Source organism: Monodelphis domestica, chromosome 1 (assembly GCF_027887165.1).
Source record: "Monodelphis domestica isolate mMonDom1 chromosome 1, mMonDom1.pri, whole genome shotgun sequence".
NCBI lineage: Eukaryota > Metazoa > Chordata > Mammalia > Didelphimorphia > Didelphidae > Monodelphis > Monodelphis domestica.
Genome location: NC_077227.1, coordinates 93408853 through 93423894, shown reverse-complemented (window position 1 = coordinate 93423894; position 15042 = coordinate 93408853). Strand labels below are relative to the sequence as shown.

General features: G+C 36.9%; 1 protein-coding gene across 3 annotated transcripts in view; it reads left to right on the top strand.

Annotated features, from left to right (window-relative positions):
* SEC23IP (SEC23 interacting protein) overlaps positions 1-13434 on the top strand; it is a 34675-nt gene extending 21241 nt beyond the window's left edge. For 2 of the 3 annotated variants that reach the window (XM_001376701.4, XM_007478905.3), the window contains exons 14-19: positions 4041-4196; positions 4531-4633; positions 4972-5154; positions 5818-5980; positions 6530-6629; positions 12299-13434. In XM_001376701.4, the coding sequence (XP_001376738.2) occupies positions 4041-4196; positions 4531-4633; positions 4972-5154; positions 5818-5980; positions 6530-6617 (693 nt within the window). In that variant the 3' untranslated portion in view covers positions 6618-6629; positions 12299-13434. The remainder of the gene's footprint in view (positions 1-4040; positions 4197-4530; positions 4634-4971; positions 5155-5817; positions 5981-6529; positions 6630-12298) is intronic. The other variant, XM_007478904.3, reaches the window with a different exon arrangement.
* The last annotated feature ends 1608 nt before the right edge of the window (positions 13435-15042 follow it).

Below are 15042 nucleotides of genomic sequence, written 5' to 3'. Positions count from 1 at the left end.
CAAGAAATGAAGTTTTTAGTCATTATTTTGGTGTTCAACAAATTGAATGATGAAATGTGAACATGTGAGAATTGTGAAGTATTGGTATTTATGGTCACTTTTGTGAATGGATAAAAATTCTCAAAAAGTGAATCATTGTTTTGAGTGCATTAAATATTTATATAATCTTTCACTTACAAATTTTTAAGCAATTTCTATATGTTATAGAATCTGTTTTGCTGTCCATGTTTATTACTGCTATGTCTGGCTGACCATTTGTTGGTCATTTCCAGCTCTAAGCATTCACTGACCTAGGTCACTCTCCTAATTTGAGCACCTGGTTTGTTGTCTTCTTTGCCATTTCATCACCTGCCATCATCTTTAGGTTAATTTCTGACTTCTTGTCCCCCCAATTCCTCAGATTGGTTTTTCCCTACTTCTACTACATAATGTCTATCCTTTGGCTTCTGTAGCATTTAGAACAGAATTGTACCAGTTTCAAAGTAAAGAAATTTGAAATCCAACTTTCTAAAACAACTTCCTTTCCTTCTACCTCTTCTCAATTTCTTATTCAACTTACTTTTTATCCTTTTCAGCACATCTGATCCATTGATTCATTCTTATTCTTTAAAACATTTTTTTGTCTTATTCCTCAATATTTTTGGTATAAGGAACTTCTGGTGAGAAAACTCCCTCTAGCAGTGCACACAGATAGCTGCTCTGCAACTTAGAGCCTTAGAGAGTTTCCTGGGGTCTTAAATGACTGGTGGATGGGGGAAGCAAGACTCTTAACAACATGGGTCTTCAGATTTTGAAGCCTGGTTTATGTTCATTGTGACACAGCGAAGGAACTGTCTTCCTACTTGGTCCTCTTATTATATTCTTATTTCCCCAGCTACCTTCATTTGTCTTTGTACCTTCTTTTGATCTCATATTTGGCTAGTTTAATGCTCTGTTAGTGACTTACTAAAGAATCCCTCCTTTCCTTCAGACCTTTCATCATTCCTCATCTGTTAATTATGATTCTTTGGTAACACCACCTGATTCCTCCAGGCCTGCTTCCGGGTTAAAGTATCACTGGAGCAAGTCATAAATTCAAGTTGTTTGTAGCCATTACAGATTTAGGTTTGAAACTTCATTTATAATCTTGGTGCTTGACAATTTTTTGTTCTACTTTATTGATTCCATGCCTTTTCTTCTTTCCTCAAGGCCCCTTATCTACCCTGCATACCAAGAGCAGGTAACTTAACCTCTTACTTCCCTAAGAAGAGTAATTAACCAGTGGAGTCAATGGGAGGTTAGACACTTTGTCAGTTCTTTAAAATGTAGTCTCTTTCTTGGTTGCAGTCTTCACTTTTTTTTTAAACTTGGCATTATCTTTCTTTGTGATAAAAGAACTATTACTAATCTCTTTTCAGTGACTTGGTCTAGTAATTTTCTCTGTCATGTAGTCACTTATTCTCTTTCCATTACTTCTTCCCTTCTGCCTTCAAGTGTGGATTCTTAAATTCCATCTTTCTTTTCCCTTTAATTATGAAACATAAAAGTTTTCATGCTTCCACGTCTTTTAGTCAGGCCTAGGCTTCTATTGTGCTACCTGCTAGTTCTAAAATTGTCATATTTTTTCAATCTTTCATCTTCTGGGGTAATTGACTTTTTGTTTTTTTAAACCCATATCTTCTATTTTAATATCAGTTCTAAGACAGAACAGTGGCAAGGGCTAGGCAATTGGGGTTTAAGTGACTTGCCCAGGGTCACATAGCTTGGAAGTGTCTGAGGCCAGATTTGAACCCAAGCCCTCTCAACTTCAGTCTGGGAGCTTATTCTGCTCCCTAGCTATTCCTAATCAATTCTTTTGATTGCTCCTTTCTATTGGATTCTCTTTCTTCTTAGGTTTCAACTGTGAATTTTAAAATCTCCATCTTGCTTGGTCTAGCACCAAAAATTGTGCACACCCACACTACACGGGCATGTGCTAGTCAATGACAAATCAGAAATAACTAACTGCCCACCTGGGCTGTCCTAAGCCAAGCTTGAGCCACCATTGGCGCTTGTGAGGCACAGGAAGTGACAGAGAAAGCAGCCTCTGGAATTCGCTCACTTCCTGTGGACAGGGCTAGATGCGAGTTCATGCTAGAAGCTTGAGCAAGGTGGAGGCCCTCAGACAGCTTCCCTTCAGATTGGTCACGTGAGTCAAGGACTGATTCCTTTTCTATCTTGGCCTTTTGGGCATAAACTCCTTCTGGCTCCCTGCCAGAGGTTGAGTAACCCCCTTTCCCTTTTCTCCTCTCTCCTTCTCTCCCTCTCCCTTTTCTTACTCCCATTGTGATTAAACCACCATAAATTCCATTCTGACTTGAGTGTTTCATTTTAGGAATTTCATAAGTAAATTCCTTGGCGGCCATAGTTTTAATATTATAACAATCTTCAAAGGTGAACTTTTTACTACAATACAACTTGGTTACTTCTAGAAACCATTTCTTATATGTTCAATAGTATCTCCTTAATCTTTGATCTGATCTTTTATGTGGATATTCTCTTAGTATTTGTTAGACATTTACCAATGGTACCCTCTTATTCTTTTCTGTGACTTCAACTATTTCTAGTCTAATTATGATCCCCAGGTTTCTCTCTTGTGCTCTAAGATTTTTGTTTTCATTTGTCTACAGAAATTTCTCTCGAGAATGTTCTTCAAAGTTAATATGCCCAAACTGAGCTAGTCAATATCATTTATCCTGAAATTGATCCTCTTTGCCTTTCTCAATGGTTCTACCTTTTATTCCCACTCCCTTAGTTAAAATCTTGGGCTTAGTTTTTAGTCTTCTCTCTCCTCTCATATACAATTAGCTATAAGTCTCACCAAGTCTGCTCTATGTTATAAAAACCATAGGACCATAGACAGAAAAGCCTGAAGGGACCTTTGAGGTTATCTAGGTAAAAATCCTTACATCTGCCATTCTTCCTTTTTCCATCTGATAAATAGGATGGATTGGTGGAAGCTGGAAAGACTATAATGGTCACCTACTAAAATCCAAAGTCCTTTAGCTGGCATTTAAGGGCTTCCATAAGCTGGTACCAGTCTACTTTTCCATCTTTTTTAGTACCACCCTCCTATTCTATATTCTGTGTTCTTGAGAAACTGGAACAATAACTGCTTTCCAAAACAACTATTTTCCCGGGTCTGTGCTTTTGTCGCTTCCTGTGGCTGGAGTGACTTCCTTATTTCTTTCTGTTGACTTTCCACCTAGCCTTTAAAACAGCTCAAATTATACAATATTCCTCATCAAGAGCTTTCCTGATAGGTGATAGATTATTATAGTTAGAGCTCCATTAATAACATTTTTATGTCCAGAAAAAGCAAAGGAGACCCTCAGCTTATTGATTGGATCCTTGGTGACAGACCTATGGGAGAATATAGGATCATAAAATAATGCATTTAGAGCTGGTAGAAGGGACCTGAGAGGTCCTTTAGTCCAATCTCTTCATTTTACAGATGAGGAAACTGAGACCCAGAGAGGGAAAGGGACTTGCCCATGATCACATAGGAGTTAAGTGGCAGAGTCAGGATTTGAACATGAACAAGAGACCTTTAGGAAGAAGAGGCATGGAAAGGTTGGAGTCTGCATCTTTGGGGAGAATATCCACATTGGGGAAATCACAGATTTGAGTATAGTTTTGGGTGTTGTCTACTACTACCAGATTGTAAGCACCATGGGGTTGTCTACTATTTCTTTTATAATCTTTGTATCTCCCTCAAGATCAAACACAATTTTTTTTTTTGCATCCAATAAACCCTTGATGTGTTTTCTTTTGAGTTGACTTTCAACAGACCTCTTAACAAGACAGCAATTAAAAGTTTATGACAACTATTATAGTTGCTATGTTCAATGCTACTATAGCTATATTGCACATACAGACCTGATGTATTGAACTGTGACAATGCTCAATGCTTGACTGTGGTTTAATTATATTTAATTCAATGGATTATATATTTTGAAATTGTACTATGACAAATTGAAAAGTTGATTCTCTCCCCTTCTTCCCCATTTGATTCTGGCTAGGTTTCTGTGGTTTACAACTCATTAGACTTTGAACCGGAGATTTTCTTTGCCTTGGGATCTCCAATTGGTGTCTTTCTCACTGTACGGGGAGTGGATAGGATAGATGAGAATTATAGACTTCCTACTTGCAAAGGATTCTTCAATATTTACCATCCAGTGAGTATATTTAATTTACTTCCATTTGGAGAAAAGATGAAGAATTTGTTGTTTTTATATGTAGATTCTCATGGTTCTTATAAGGGTTCCTAGTAATCTAGATTGCTTCCTTGTAGTTTTTGGACTTTGTCTTTAGTCTCTCTGAAAAAAAATATGTCCCCAAATTAATTTATCTTATTAATTTGAACATTTTTATGAATATTGACAACACGATTAAAGATTAAAAGAGTCCATTCATAAAGTTGCTCAGGTACTTTTTTCTCACTCAGGTTAAGTTGTGTGACTACTAAAGGTAAAAACATTTTTCAGTAATTCTTCACTTCTTTATTTACAGCTTGATCCTGTGGCATATAGATTAGAACCTATGATAATTCCAGATTTGGATGTAAAACCAGTTCTCATTCCCCATCACAAAGGCAGAAAAAGACTTCACCTAGGTAAAGGCTATCACTATAAGAAGATAAAACTACATTAAAGTGTATTTAATTGAACTTTGAGAAATAACTTGTGTCCAGATGTTGATTGGTAGATGTTTACTTTTGTCCTTAAAAATAATTTTTTAATTGATATCTTTGGTTTTTACATTACCTGTATTTTCCCCTATATCCCTTCCCTTAACCTTCCCAGAGAATCATCTCTGACCAAGCTTTTATTTTTAAAAGGTGAAGGGAAAAAATTAATCAAAACCAATCAACACATTCAAATATATTATTTTCAATAACTTGCAATTTTTGTTAGAAATCTCTGAGATTGGTGTCATTTTGATTTTGTTTAGAGCTGAAAGAAAGTCTCTCTCGTATGGGATCTGATCTGAAACAAGGTGTCATAAGTTCTTTGAAAAGTGCCTGGCAGATATTAAATGAGTTTGCACGTGCTCACACATCTTCTACTCAGTTACAAGAAGAATTGGAGAAGGTAGCTAGTCAAATCGAAGAAGAAGAAAAGCAAGTAGTGGAAGGTAAATTTGACATTTCCCTGTGAAGACATTTTCTCTAACATAATTTAATCTCTGGAAATTGTTCAATTTTTGTCTTTTTTGTTATAAAATGAAGACATTTTTGTGTAGAGAAAACCCTGTGATACAGCTTAGCTGAATTCTCAAAATAGGAAATTTCAGCATACATATCTCTGCTGTTTCTTACCACTGTGCAATCTTTAATTCTACAAAGAGGTATGAATCTAGAGTAGAAAGTCTGGGATGAGTACTAGAATTTTTAAAGGTATTAAAGGTGTCCTTTGAGATGTCTTTCAACTTCCCTCAGTTCAGTTCAGTTTTCAGTTCATTTATAATGTAGATAATAGTGCAATGTCAGGTCATTGTGCCATGATAATTTTGGATTTCTCTGATTCTAATTCTATCTCCTTTCTTTTCTGCAATGCTCCCTCACCCCTTTTCTTCACAACTTCTGTCAGCTGGTTGGCTGTTTCTCCTCTTCTCTTTGTGTAACCTGCCCTAACTTCCCCTGGCCCTTTGGAAGAATGAGGAGTCAGCCCGATAGCTCCCCAGGTTGCTGCGGGTGTCGTGTCAAGCATCATTTCTCTTTGAGTCCAGAAAGTCAGCTAAAATCAAAGGATTATGATTGAGTGATTGACTTTTATGTTGAAATGGTTTAAATTCTAGCAGAAAAGATTGTTGAAAGTCCAGATTTTTCCAAGGATGAGGACTTCTTAGGAAAGGTTGGAATGTTAAATGGAGGCCGCCGAATTGACTACGTTCTACAAGAAAAGCCAATAGAAAGTTTTAATGAATATCTTTTCGCTCTTCAGAGTCACTTGTGTTACTGGTAAGAGTTCTCTTTATAATTCTTTAGTTACTAGTTGTCTTAAACATTTGTGTTTTAAGGTAATTTTCATTAGGTCTTATTCTTTATGGAAGAAAAAAATTACATGACTGTATGTTGTTTAAAACAAACTTGAAATGTTTGTGAATATTCCTAAATTTATTAGTTTCCTTTTTCCCTTACTTAAAAAGAAAAACTTAAATGTCTTGTAGTTTTTTTATTTCTTTCCCCTTTTTTGCTATCCTCCAGGTGGCAGCATACAATTTTCCTTTGAGTAAAGGCATTTATTATTTTTTTAGTTTTTTTTTAAATGTTCTTTTACATACTTCCATACTTTTTTACAGAATAGGGATGAAAGCAACTTTGAAAAACCATTTCTTATGTTCATTAAAAAATATAACCAGAACAGATAACCATTTCTTCCTTTTCTCTTTGGATGATTCCAGTATTAAACAGTATTGGTAATCTGTTTTTTAATCTTCCATTGTTTGTAGATATTTATTTCTATTAATACTTTTTTTTCTGAAATAAGTTTGCCTTTTTTAAAAATAGGGAATCTGAAGATACTGCTCTATTACTACTTAAAGAAATTTATCGAACAATGAATATCAGCCCTGAACAGCAACCAACACTGATGTAACTACAGTTCCTAGTATGTGATTTTTATAAATTATATAAACCATGAACTGAATATTTCCATTTCTCAGTGCTTTCATGCAGATAATACCAAGCATTTTTTTCTTACTCTTTTCTCTCCCCTGCTACACTGTAATACTATTTTTCTACTTACTAGTGTAAACTGGAATCTAGAAACCCCTAAACTTGTAGCCTAGTAAGATCTAATGAACCCAAGTTTTAGGATTAGCTTGTAAATTGGAGACCCCAAAGCTTGTCCTTGGTCCTTGGAGAATCTACCTTGAAGGGGGAATCTCAGACTAGCAGTTTCAGACTGAATAATTGACCTAAGGTAAATTACTATCTCCATTTGGTGGGGCTAAGCAAATGCTAAATTTCCTTTTATCTTAGAAGTTTTCCTTGTTGTATCAGGCCTGTTCAGAAGGAGACCAACACCTGGGCAGGGACCATCCTTTTAGTACCCATTGTAAGGTAGGCACCCTAGCCTCTGGCTATGGTTTCAAGCCTGTCCGTGATTTTGGTCACTCCCATTTCCTTGTAGCCATGGTAATGCAAATCAATGATAGTTCCCTGTCCCTTGGTTTCCCAAAAGGTGTATAAGTTGCCCAAATTCTTTTGTTTCTTGGAGTTGTTGCTGTTGGCTCTCCCCGGGGTCAGTGACCAGAGCAACCGGAATCTTGGCACTCTGCTTGGGTTTGTAGTGCACAGCTCTGAGTGGAGGCCTTGAGGAAAGTATTGAGCCCTTTTCCTTAAAGAGTGTTTTTTCTGACTATTTAATAGTTCTGTTTTTTTTTTTAAGTTAACACACTAGTTACTAGGGAAGGAAACATTTGGTTAATTCCTGAATCATGCAGTGCATAAATAGCACTTCACAATGTTTCTTTCTGTATATAGAACTCAGTGCATTAGTTTTTTTAAATTCCCAGGTTTAGGTATATAAAGACTCCAAAATATATCATTAATTCAGATAATTTTCACCTGTATCATTATATGTATGTATTGTTAACTTGAGAAAAACACAGAACTACTAAAGTTGTCAGAAAAACCAAGACTTTAATCAAGAAAGGGATGGTGTTCTGTTATGGGCAGGAAGGATACCCTTGGGGTTCGGGAAGGATACCTTTTGCAAGCATGCAATGACTCCAAAACTTAGCTTAAAAACAAAAAGAGATTTATTGATGTAGAAAATAATGTTGAGAGTGGCCAGGAGGATAGCAAAGTGGAACAGCAAGATGGGGAGCAGTTCCTTGGGAGGACAGCATGAAAGGAAAGGCTGTTCCCCCATGGGGACAGCATGGATGGAGAGGCTGTCCCCCAGACAACATCAGTTCTGGGGATTTATATACTCTTTAGATGCTATGTCCTGGTGTGGACCTGACCAGAATGTTAGTCCCTCAGGCATTTGGTGGGATGGGGTGGTCATCTGACTGGGGTCTGCCTGGAGGCATAAAGATTCATTTCTTTGTCCACCTTAAATCTAGAGGACCAAAGTGGGTAAACATCTCAGGACCCTGGGTGGGGTCATTGGGTGTTTCTAGGTTAAGAGTCACAGGGATGCAAGGGCAATGGAGTTTTCCCTGATAATAGTTGGCCTGGGTTTCTGGGGTACAGTGCCCATGTCAGTTCAACATTCAGCAACTAGAATCAAGCGCCCAAAACCACCCAGATCCAAAGGCTCTGGCACTCTGACAATAGTATCTCCGAGAGGATCACCATGCTAGATGATCCTCCGAAGAACATTAGAACTTGGGGAATTTATATACCTTTTGGGGAACCAAGGGACAGGGAAATATGATTGATTGACATTACCATGGTTACAAGGAGATGAGAGGCCCAGACTACACTGACAGATACAGACTTGGGAAAGAAACCTAGCCAGAGGTTGGGGTATCAGGGAGTGGTCTACTTACAATAGATACTAAAAGGATGGTCCCTACACAGGTGTTGGTCTTCTTGGGAAAGATCTCTGATATAATAGGTGGGTAGGACTTTTTTTTAAATAATAATTTTTAATTAAAAAAAAAAAAACCCTTACCTTCCATCTTGAAGTCAATACAAAAAGGCAGAAGAGTGGTAAGGGATAGGCAATGGGGGTCAAGTGACTTGCCCAGGGTCACACAGCTGGGAAGTGTCTGAGGATAGATTTGAACCCAGTACCTCCCATCTCTAGTCCTGGCTCTCAATCCACTGAACTACCCAGCTGCCAATGGGGGGAACTTGTAAGACAGAAAGGGTACTTAGCATTTGCTTAGGTCCGCTAGCTCCACCTAAGCATTTTAAGGTTGGTCTGTTATTCAGTCTGAGTAATGGTGAGTCTGAAACTTTTCTCAAGGTGAATTCTCTTGAGACTGGCAAATTTGGGTCTCCAGATTTCAAGCTGACAGTGTAAATGCTCCTTTTAAGAAATGTAAGTGCTGAAACTATCCTAAAATTAGCTTAACATATCTTGTAGAGATAAATGCAAAATGCTGACTTTAGACTGTCAATACAGAATTCTAACGGTTCATTTTCTGCCAACAAGCTGATTATCAAAAACTCTTTACCATATTCTAACAGTTGTATAAATATTCCTAGAATTCATTTCAAACTACATTAGAAATAGACGTTCTAGAGGGTGGTTATGTTTCTCAGAGTCAGGTCTAGAAATGGGAGGTCCTGAGTTCAAATTTGGTCTCAACACTTCCTAGCTATGTAATTTTGGGCAAGTCATATAATTATGCAGAATATCTAATATTAACTTTGAGTATCTCATCTTCATTGCCTAGCAGAACTTCTTAAATGTATCTGCCTATGCAGTGCTACATGCAGTTTTTATGTAATATTAGGCATTCTGGTAATACTACAATAAAAAATAAACATTCTGTTGTGACAATTCAAAATGCTAATATTTAGGAAATACAGTTTGAACTTCAGTAATTTTGTGCTACTTGGTCAAGTTTGCTTTAATAGTAACCTTTTATAGGGAGCCTAAATTGTCACAGATACTGTAGACAATGAATATGGCATTTTATTATGTTCTTAATTACATTTCTTATGAGAGGTATATTATTAGCATAAGCTTTTAGGAGTGGTGGATTCCTCTGTGGAGATCTACTGGTAAAAACTGGATGACCTGTTGTCCATTATGTTATTGGATTTGGGCATATTAGATGACCTCTAGAGTCCCTCTCAACTCTCAGATCCTCTGAGGTTGTGATTTTCCCAAGGTTATATAATTAAGGAATAGCAGAAACAGAATTAAAATCTATCTCCTGACTCCAAATCTACCATGTTTCCATTGATTTTTGTGACAGTCCTTCTGTATTCTGTATATAAATGGTATGTGGAGTGGAAATTGAGAGGACCTTGGAAATTTCAAAGTTGACCCTCTTTTACCACTTATTAAAAATATGACCTAGGAAATTAATAATTTAAAATATAATGCTTTTTTTAGAGAGAGCCTGGGGGAGGGCACTGTCCCAAGGCAGATGCCCCCGAGGTATTACAGAAAATGGGGGCACTGCCTCAAGCTATTGATCTAAGACAAATGGCCAAAATTTCACAGAAAAATCCTTTATTTATAAGAGAATCCTGATGGTCACCAAGTCTCCAAGAAGGGTTTATAACATTTTTACAATAGTTGGGAGACAGAATGTTGAATAGCTAATTAAAGCTTCATATCTTCCAGAAACTGGACAATAGCTTCACAATGAATACATCCAAACAAATCAGTATTTTAAAGAAATGATCTAGAAGTTGGAGACCAATATAAGGAGGGGTGTACTTTTGGCCTGGATTATCTAGGAGGGTCTGATGAGAGGATCATTCAAGCCATTGGACTTGACCTCCTAGAAGAAGCATCAATAATCCAAATACAAAGATACAATAGGAGAGTCTTCTAAGACAAAAGGGTACTCAAGATTGATCATGGGTACTTCTGGATCTAAGACCATTAGCCTGGGACTCCTGCCCAGGGCAATTCCCAGATGGACTCTTTTAAAGCTGTAAAGTTGTTATAAGGATATGGGGGAAGAACACCAACTTTTAGATATTAATAACTATTAATAACTTGAGAATAACACACTACCCCACACAGTGTCAAGTGCCTGAAACTTTTGGACAAAATTGCTATTTTTATAATGTTTCTCTACAATTGTTTCCTTTGTCTTTTTCAGAAAGATAAAAAAGTATTTCAATTATCAAAATGTGATGTCAGATGATTTTACAGTCTTAGATTTGAAATTAAAATGTGGGGGCTGTTTTATTGAATTATCTAAAGTTTGTCATTGAGGAAATACCCTGGATTTTGATGGCATTTTATCTAATCTGAAAGAAAAAAATAATTTTGAGCCTTTTATCAGGGTTTGTACAACATTTTTAAAAAATCTTATTTTGCTAGGAGTGGGAGAGAATTTTGATCTAAGTGTGTGATTTTATTAGTATGGGGAGTTCCCAGAGAGGAATTCTTTAGCATTATAGAACAACAACTTTGTATTTGAAGGCTTAATTGCCTGGAGTACTGGAAGTATAAATGAATTGCTCTTGGTCAGAGCCACTATAAATCAGAATTAGGACTCAAAACCTAGGTCCACCTAACTCAGAGACAGGCTCTCTTGCTAGATATTATGCCATACTGATTAAATTTAGTGGTAGTAAAAGTCATTTAAACCATCAAAATGATTAAAAATATTAGTTTGTGTTAACTAGCTTATTATGAAAATCAGTATATTTTAAAGTGTGCAGTTCCTTGAATTTATATTGAATTTATATTATATATATATATATATATATATATATATATATATATATGAATAGGCATCTGTAGTTGTTGTCTAAAGATAAATGTCTTTAGAATCATTCATAAATTATTTTGAATTAACTTGTACAACATATTAACTGGGGAAAAAACAGAATTATTAAATAGTAAGAAAAGCCACTCTTTAATTAAGGAAAGTTAGCACATAGCTGTTCGCTATTAACCCATGCAGAGTCCCCAGACTCTGGCTGCACCAGTCATTAAGTGCCATCTTGCTTGAGAAAGGAATCATAGCCTGAGGCTGGGGCGTCAGGGAGTGACCAAATTACAAAAGACATTAAAAGGGTAGTCCTTGCCCTGGTGTTGGTCTTCTTGGAAACTGGACCTATAGAGTGGGGAAAACTTCAATATAAATGGATATTTTAGCATATGCTTATTGCCATTCACTTTAAGGTCTATTGTTCAGTCTGAGAGTAGCTAAGTCTGAAACTTCCCTGCGGCAAACTCTGGGGAACTTGGGTTCATCTGATCTTACTGGGCTACAAGTTTGGGGTTTCTAGATTCCACATTGACAAGCATATGTAGATTTTTAAATGTTCATTTTTCTCCATTTTGTTATGAAGCTAGCATATCATAGTAAAGTTCAGTTGAATTCACAGAATTCACAGAGTTAGGCTAACTCCACAAATTGAGCAGGCCACATAAAGACTTGAGCTTAGATTTATTTATTGTTTTCCTCAGTCAATTTATAGAATTTATACTGTGAACTCTTGAGTTTCCTTTGCTTTGATGATTATATTTCTAAAGTGCTTGGGACATAGTAGGCACTTAGTAGAAGCTTCTTCCCTTCTCTTTCTTTCAGGAAGCAAGTTTGATATTTAACTATATTGTTACTCTTAAGTCTGGAAAGTTCACTAATTTTTTAAAAAAATCTTTTTTTTTTTTTACAGAATGTTCCTATGGTGCTGAGAAAATTCTAAAAGGAATCCTTACAATTAACCCTGGTGAAGAATGACAGGACATAGTTCATCAGTTGATCATTTTACAGTTCTGAGATACAAGATTTTGTTTAAAAACATAAACAGACACAATGAAACAGAACCCAACTGTCAGTATGACATTTTGCAAAATACAGTTGGGAAAATATATATGTATATTATAACAAATGATGCAGTTTTAATTTTCTCAAATCATTTTAGTTGTACAGTTGTCAAATTGACAGGATCAATGGAAATAGGTTTATAGCATGCAGACTGTTATTTCTAATCCCTAACAAACTACTGTGAGTGGGTTGGTAAACTTATATATATATATATGTGCATATATATATATATTTTTTTTTTATCAAGGCAGAATGTCCTTTTTATAAAAGTAAGGACTTCTTGAGAAACTGTAGTAATATTTTTTCTGAATAATTCATATTCCACTTAAAATGTGAATTTTAGCCTTGAGCTGCTTGAATGCAGGGTCATTTTAAGCAATTGCTAAAAGTAGGCAACAAAATTCATTTACATTCTAAGAAGGCTTGCAGGCCTTATGATGCCCTTTCTACAACAGAGATGCTGATGGAGGTAAATACTCTTGTGCTCATGTAAAGAGGTTATGAGAGCTACCACAGCAGGTGTATTTCCATCTATGAAGATGAATAGAGGCCATGGACAGAAAATGAGATCATTTCCCCACTTTGTCATCATAGAGAGATGATGCTGTAATCTGGCTGCTGATATTCCAAATAATGTGAAAAACCAAAGTGGGTTTGGGCCAGATAATAGTTTCATTTTTTACCAAAGTGTGTTGCAAAGTATGAAATGTATCACTTCTAAGATATAAAACTAATAATCTATGAAGAATCGCTCTTTAATATTTCTTTCAGCTTTACATTTTAAATTCAAATTATCTAAATATTTTCCTAATGCTAACTCTTTCTTTTGTTATGCAGTAGAAGCATTTTGCACTATTTACATAACTCATGGAACATGGTGATTTTTTTGGGGGGGAAATCGATGTATGATACACATTTTGTGTGTATATATTCTGATTAGCGTGAATAAAATAGTAATAGCTGCATTTTTACAGCAAACATGTATTTCTTTGTATTTTTGTTATTTCTTATGTATTTTTGTGCCTTGAATTTTCATTATATGCTTAGTTTCAATGATGTGTACCTGATAATTATGAGAGTAAGTATATGTTAGCATACACACGAATATAACATGTTCATTGTATAATTTTGTTTTTAATCATGTATCATAGACATGGATAATAGAATTTTAAAGTTGGAAGGGATGTTAGAAATTACCTAGGTGAGGGGGCAGCTGGGTAGCTCAGTGGATTGAGAGCCAGGCCTAGAGATGGGAGGTCCTAGGTTCAAATCTGCCCTCAGACACTTCCCAGCTGTGTGACCCTGGGCAAGTCACTTAACCCCCATTGCCTAGCCCTTACCACTCTTCTGCCTTGGAGCCAATACACTGTATTGACTCCAAGACGGAAGGTAAGGGTTTAAATTAAAAAAAAAAAAAAGAAATTACCTAGGTGAAATCTTTTTTAGACTAGGAAACTGAGGCCAACAGAAGTGAAAGATCTTGGGAAATTATGAAGCCATCCCCTGACTTCAGTCAAGTTTCTCGTGGATAGGACACTAGAAAGGGGAACTAGAGACTGAATGAATATGGGTGAAGAGTTAAAAGTCTAAGGAGAGGCGTACATAAGGTGAGAAGAAACACAGAGATGCAGAGAGTTCCAACATGAAAAAGTATGAGAAAGGGGAAGGAAATCTGAAGTTATAGCGAACCAACCTGCGGTTCCTATATTATTTATCTGTGGGTGGGTGACCTGAGAAGGAGAATGGAGGCTAGAGGAACATGGATGTGAGATAGATAAGGAAGTCAGGGCAAGAGACGCAGGAATAAAAACTCAGAGACCATAAGTTAAAACACCTGGGGACATGCGAGCTCCATAATTACCTCTAGAAAGAGAAAGCAAGTGGAGAAATGATAAGTATGAGGACCAAGAGAACCTGTGTGGAGCTGAGAGCCCTGGGACATCCCCCCAGGGCCACACGGCCAAGAGATTAATGGGAGATGTGCAGGGCGGCTGCGCTGTGTAAGTCAGTCAGACACGAGGAACATAATAGGCCACAGCAAGATCAAGATTGTAAGAGGCAGGAGGGAGAGCAAACCCTGTGAGAGCAAGAGGTGGAAGAGAAGAGAAGGGAAGAATACGTGACATGATATAGGTTCTTGCGTTGGTAGCATTGACAATGACGGAATCACAGAGGAGGAGATTAATCCAACCTGCGCTTTGTAAATGAATGCAGTCCCAGCCAGGACACTGGCTGTCAAGGCCCAGCCCAGGAATCTGCTAGTCCTTTGGACTGTCCCTTTCCTGAACATCAAGTGGTCTGAGCATGTGTCCGGTAAATGAATATACAGGATACAATATCAATACACCAGTCATACTTCCGAGATGCTAAGATGCCTGGTGTGCTATGGAAGTCCGAACGCTTGTGAATTCTACAGGGTTGGAATCCAGACTTGGTGAGGAAGAAACTGCCGCAGGGTCATTAAGTGGCTAATGGTGGCTAACTTTCTTCACTGACTGTGCTGAAGGAACTGAAACTAAATGAAAGGCGGGCCAGGCATAGTCTGTTGAATGCCCTGGACCTTGGGAGAGTAGATTTCAAAGAATTATGACA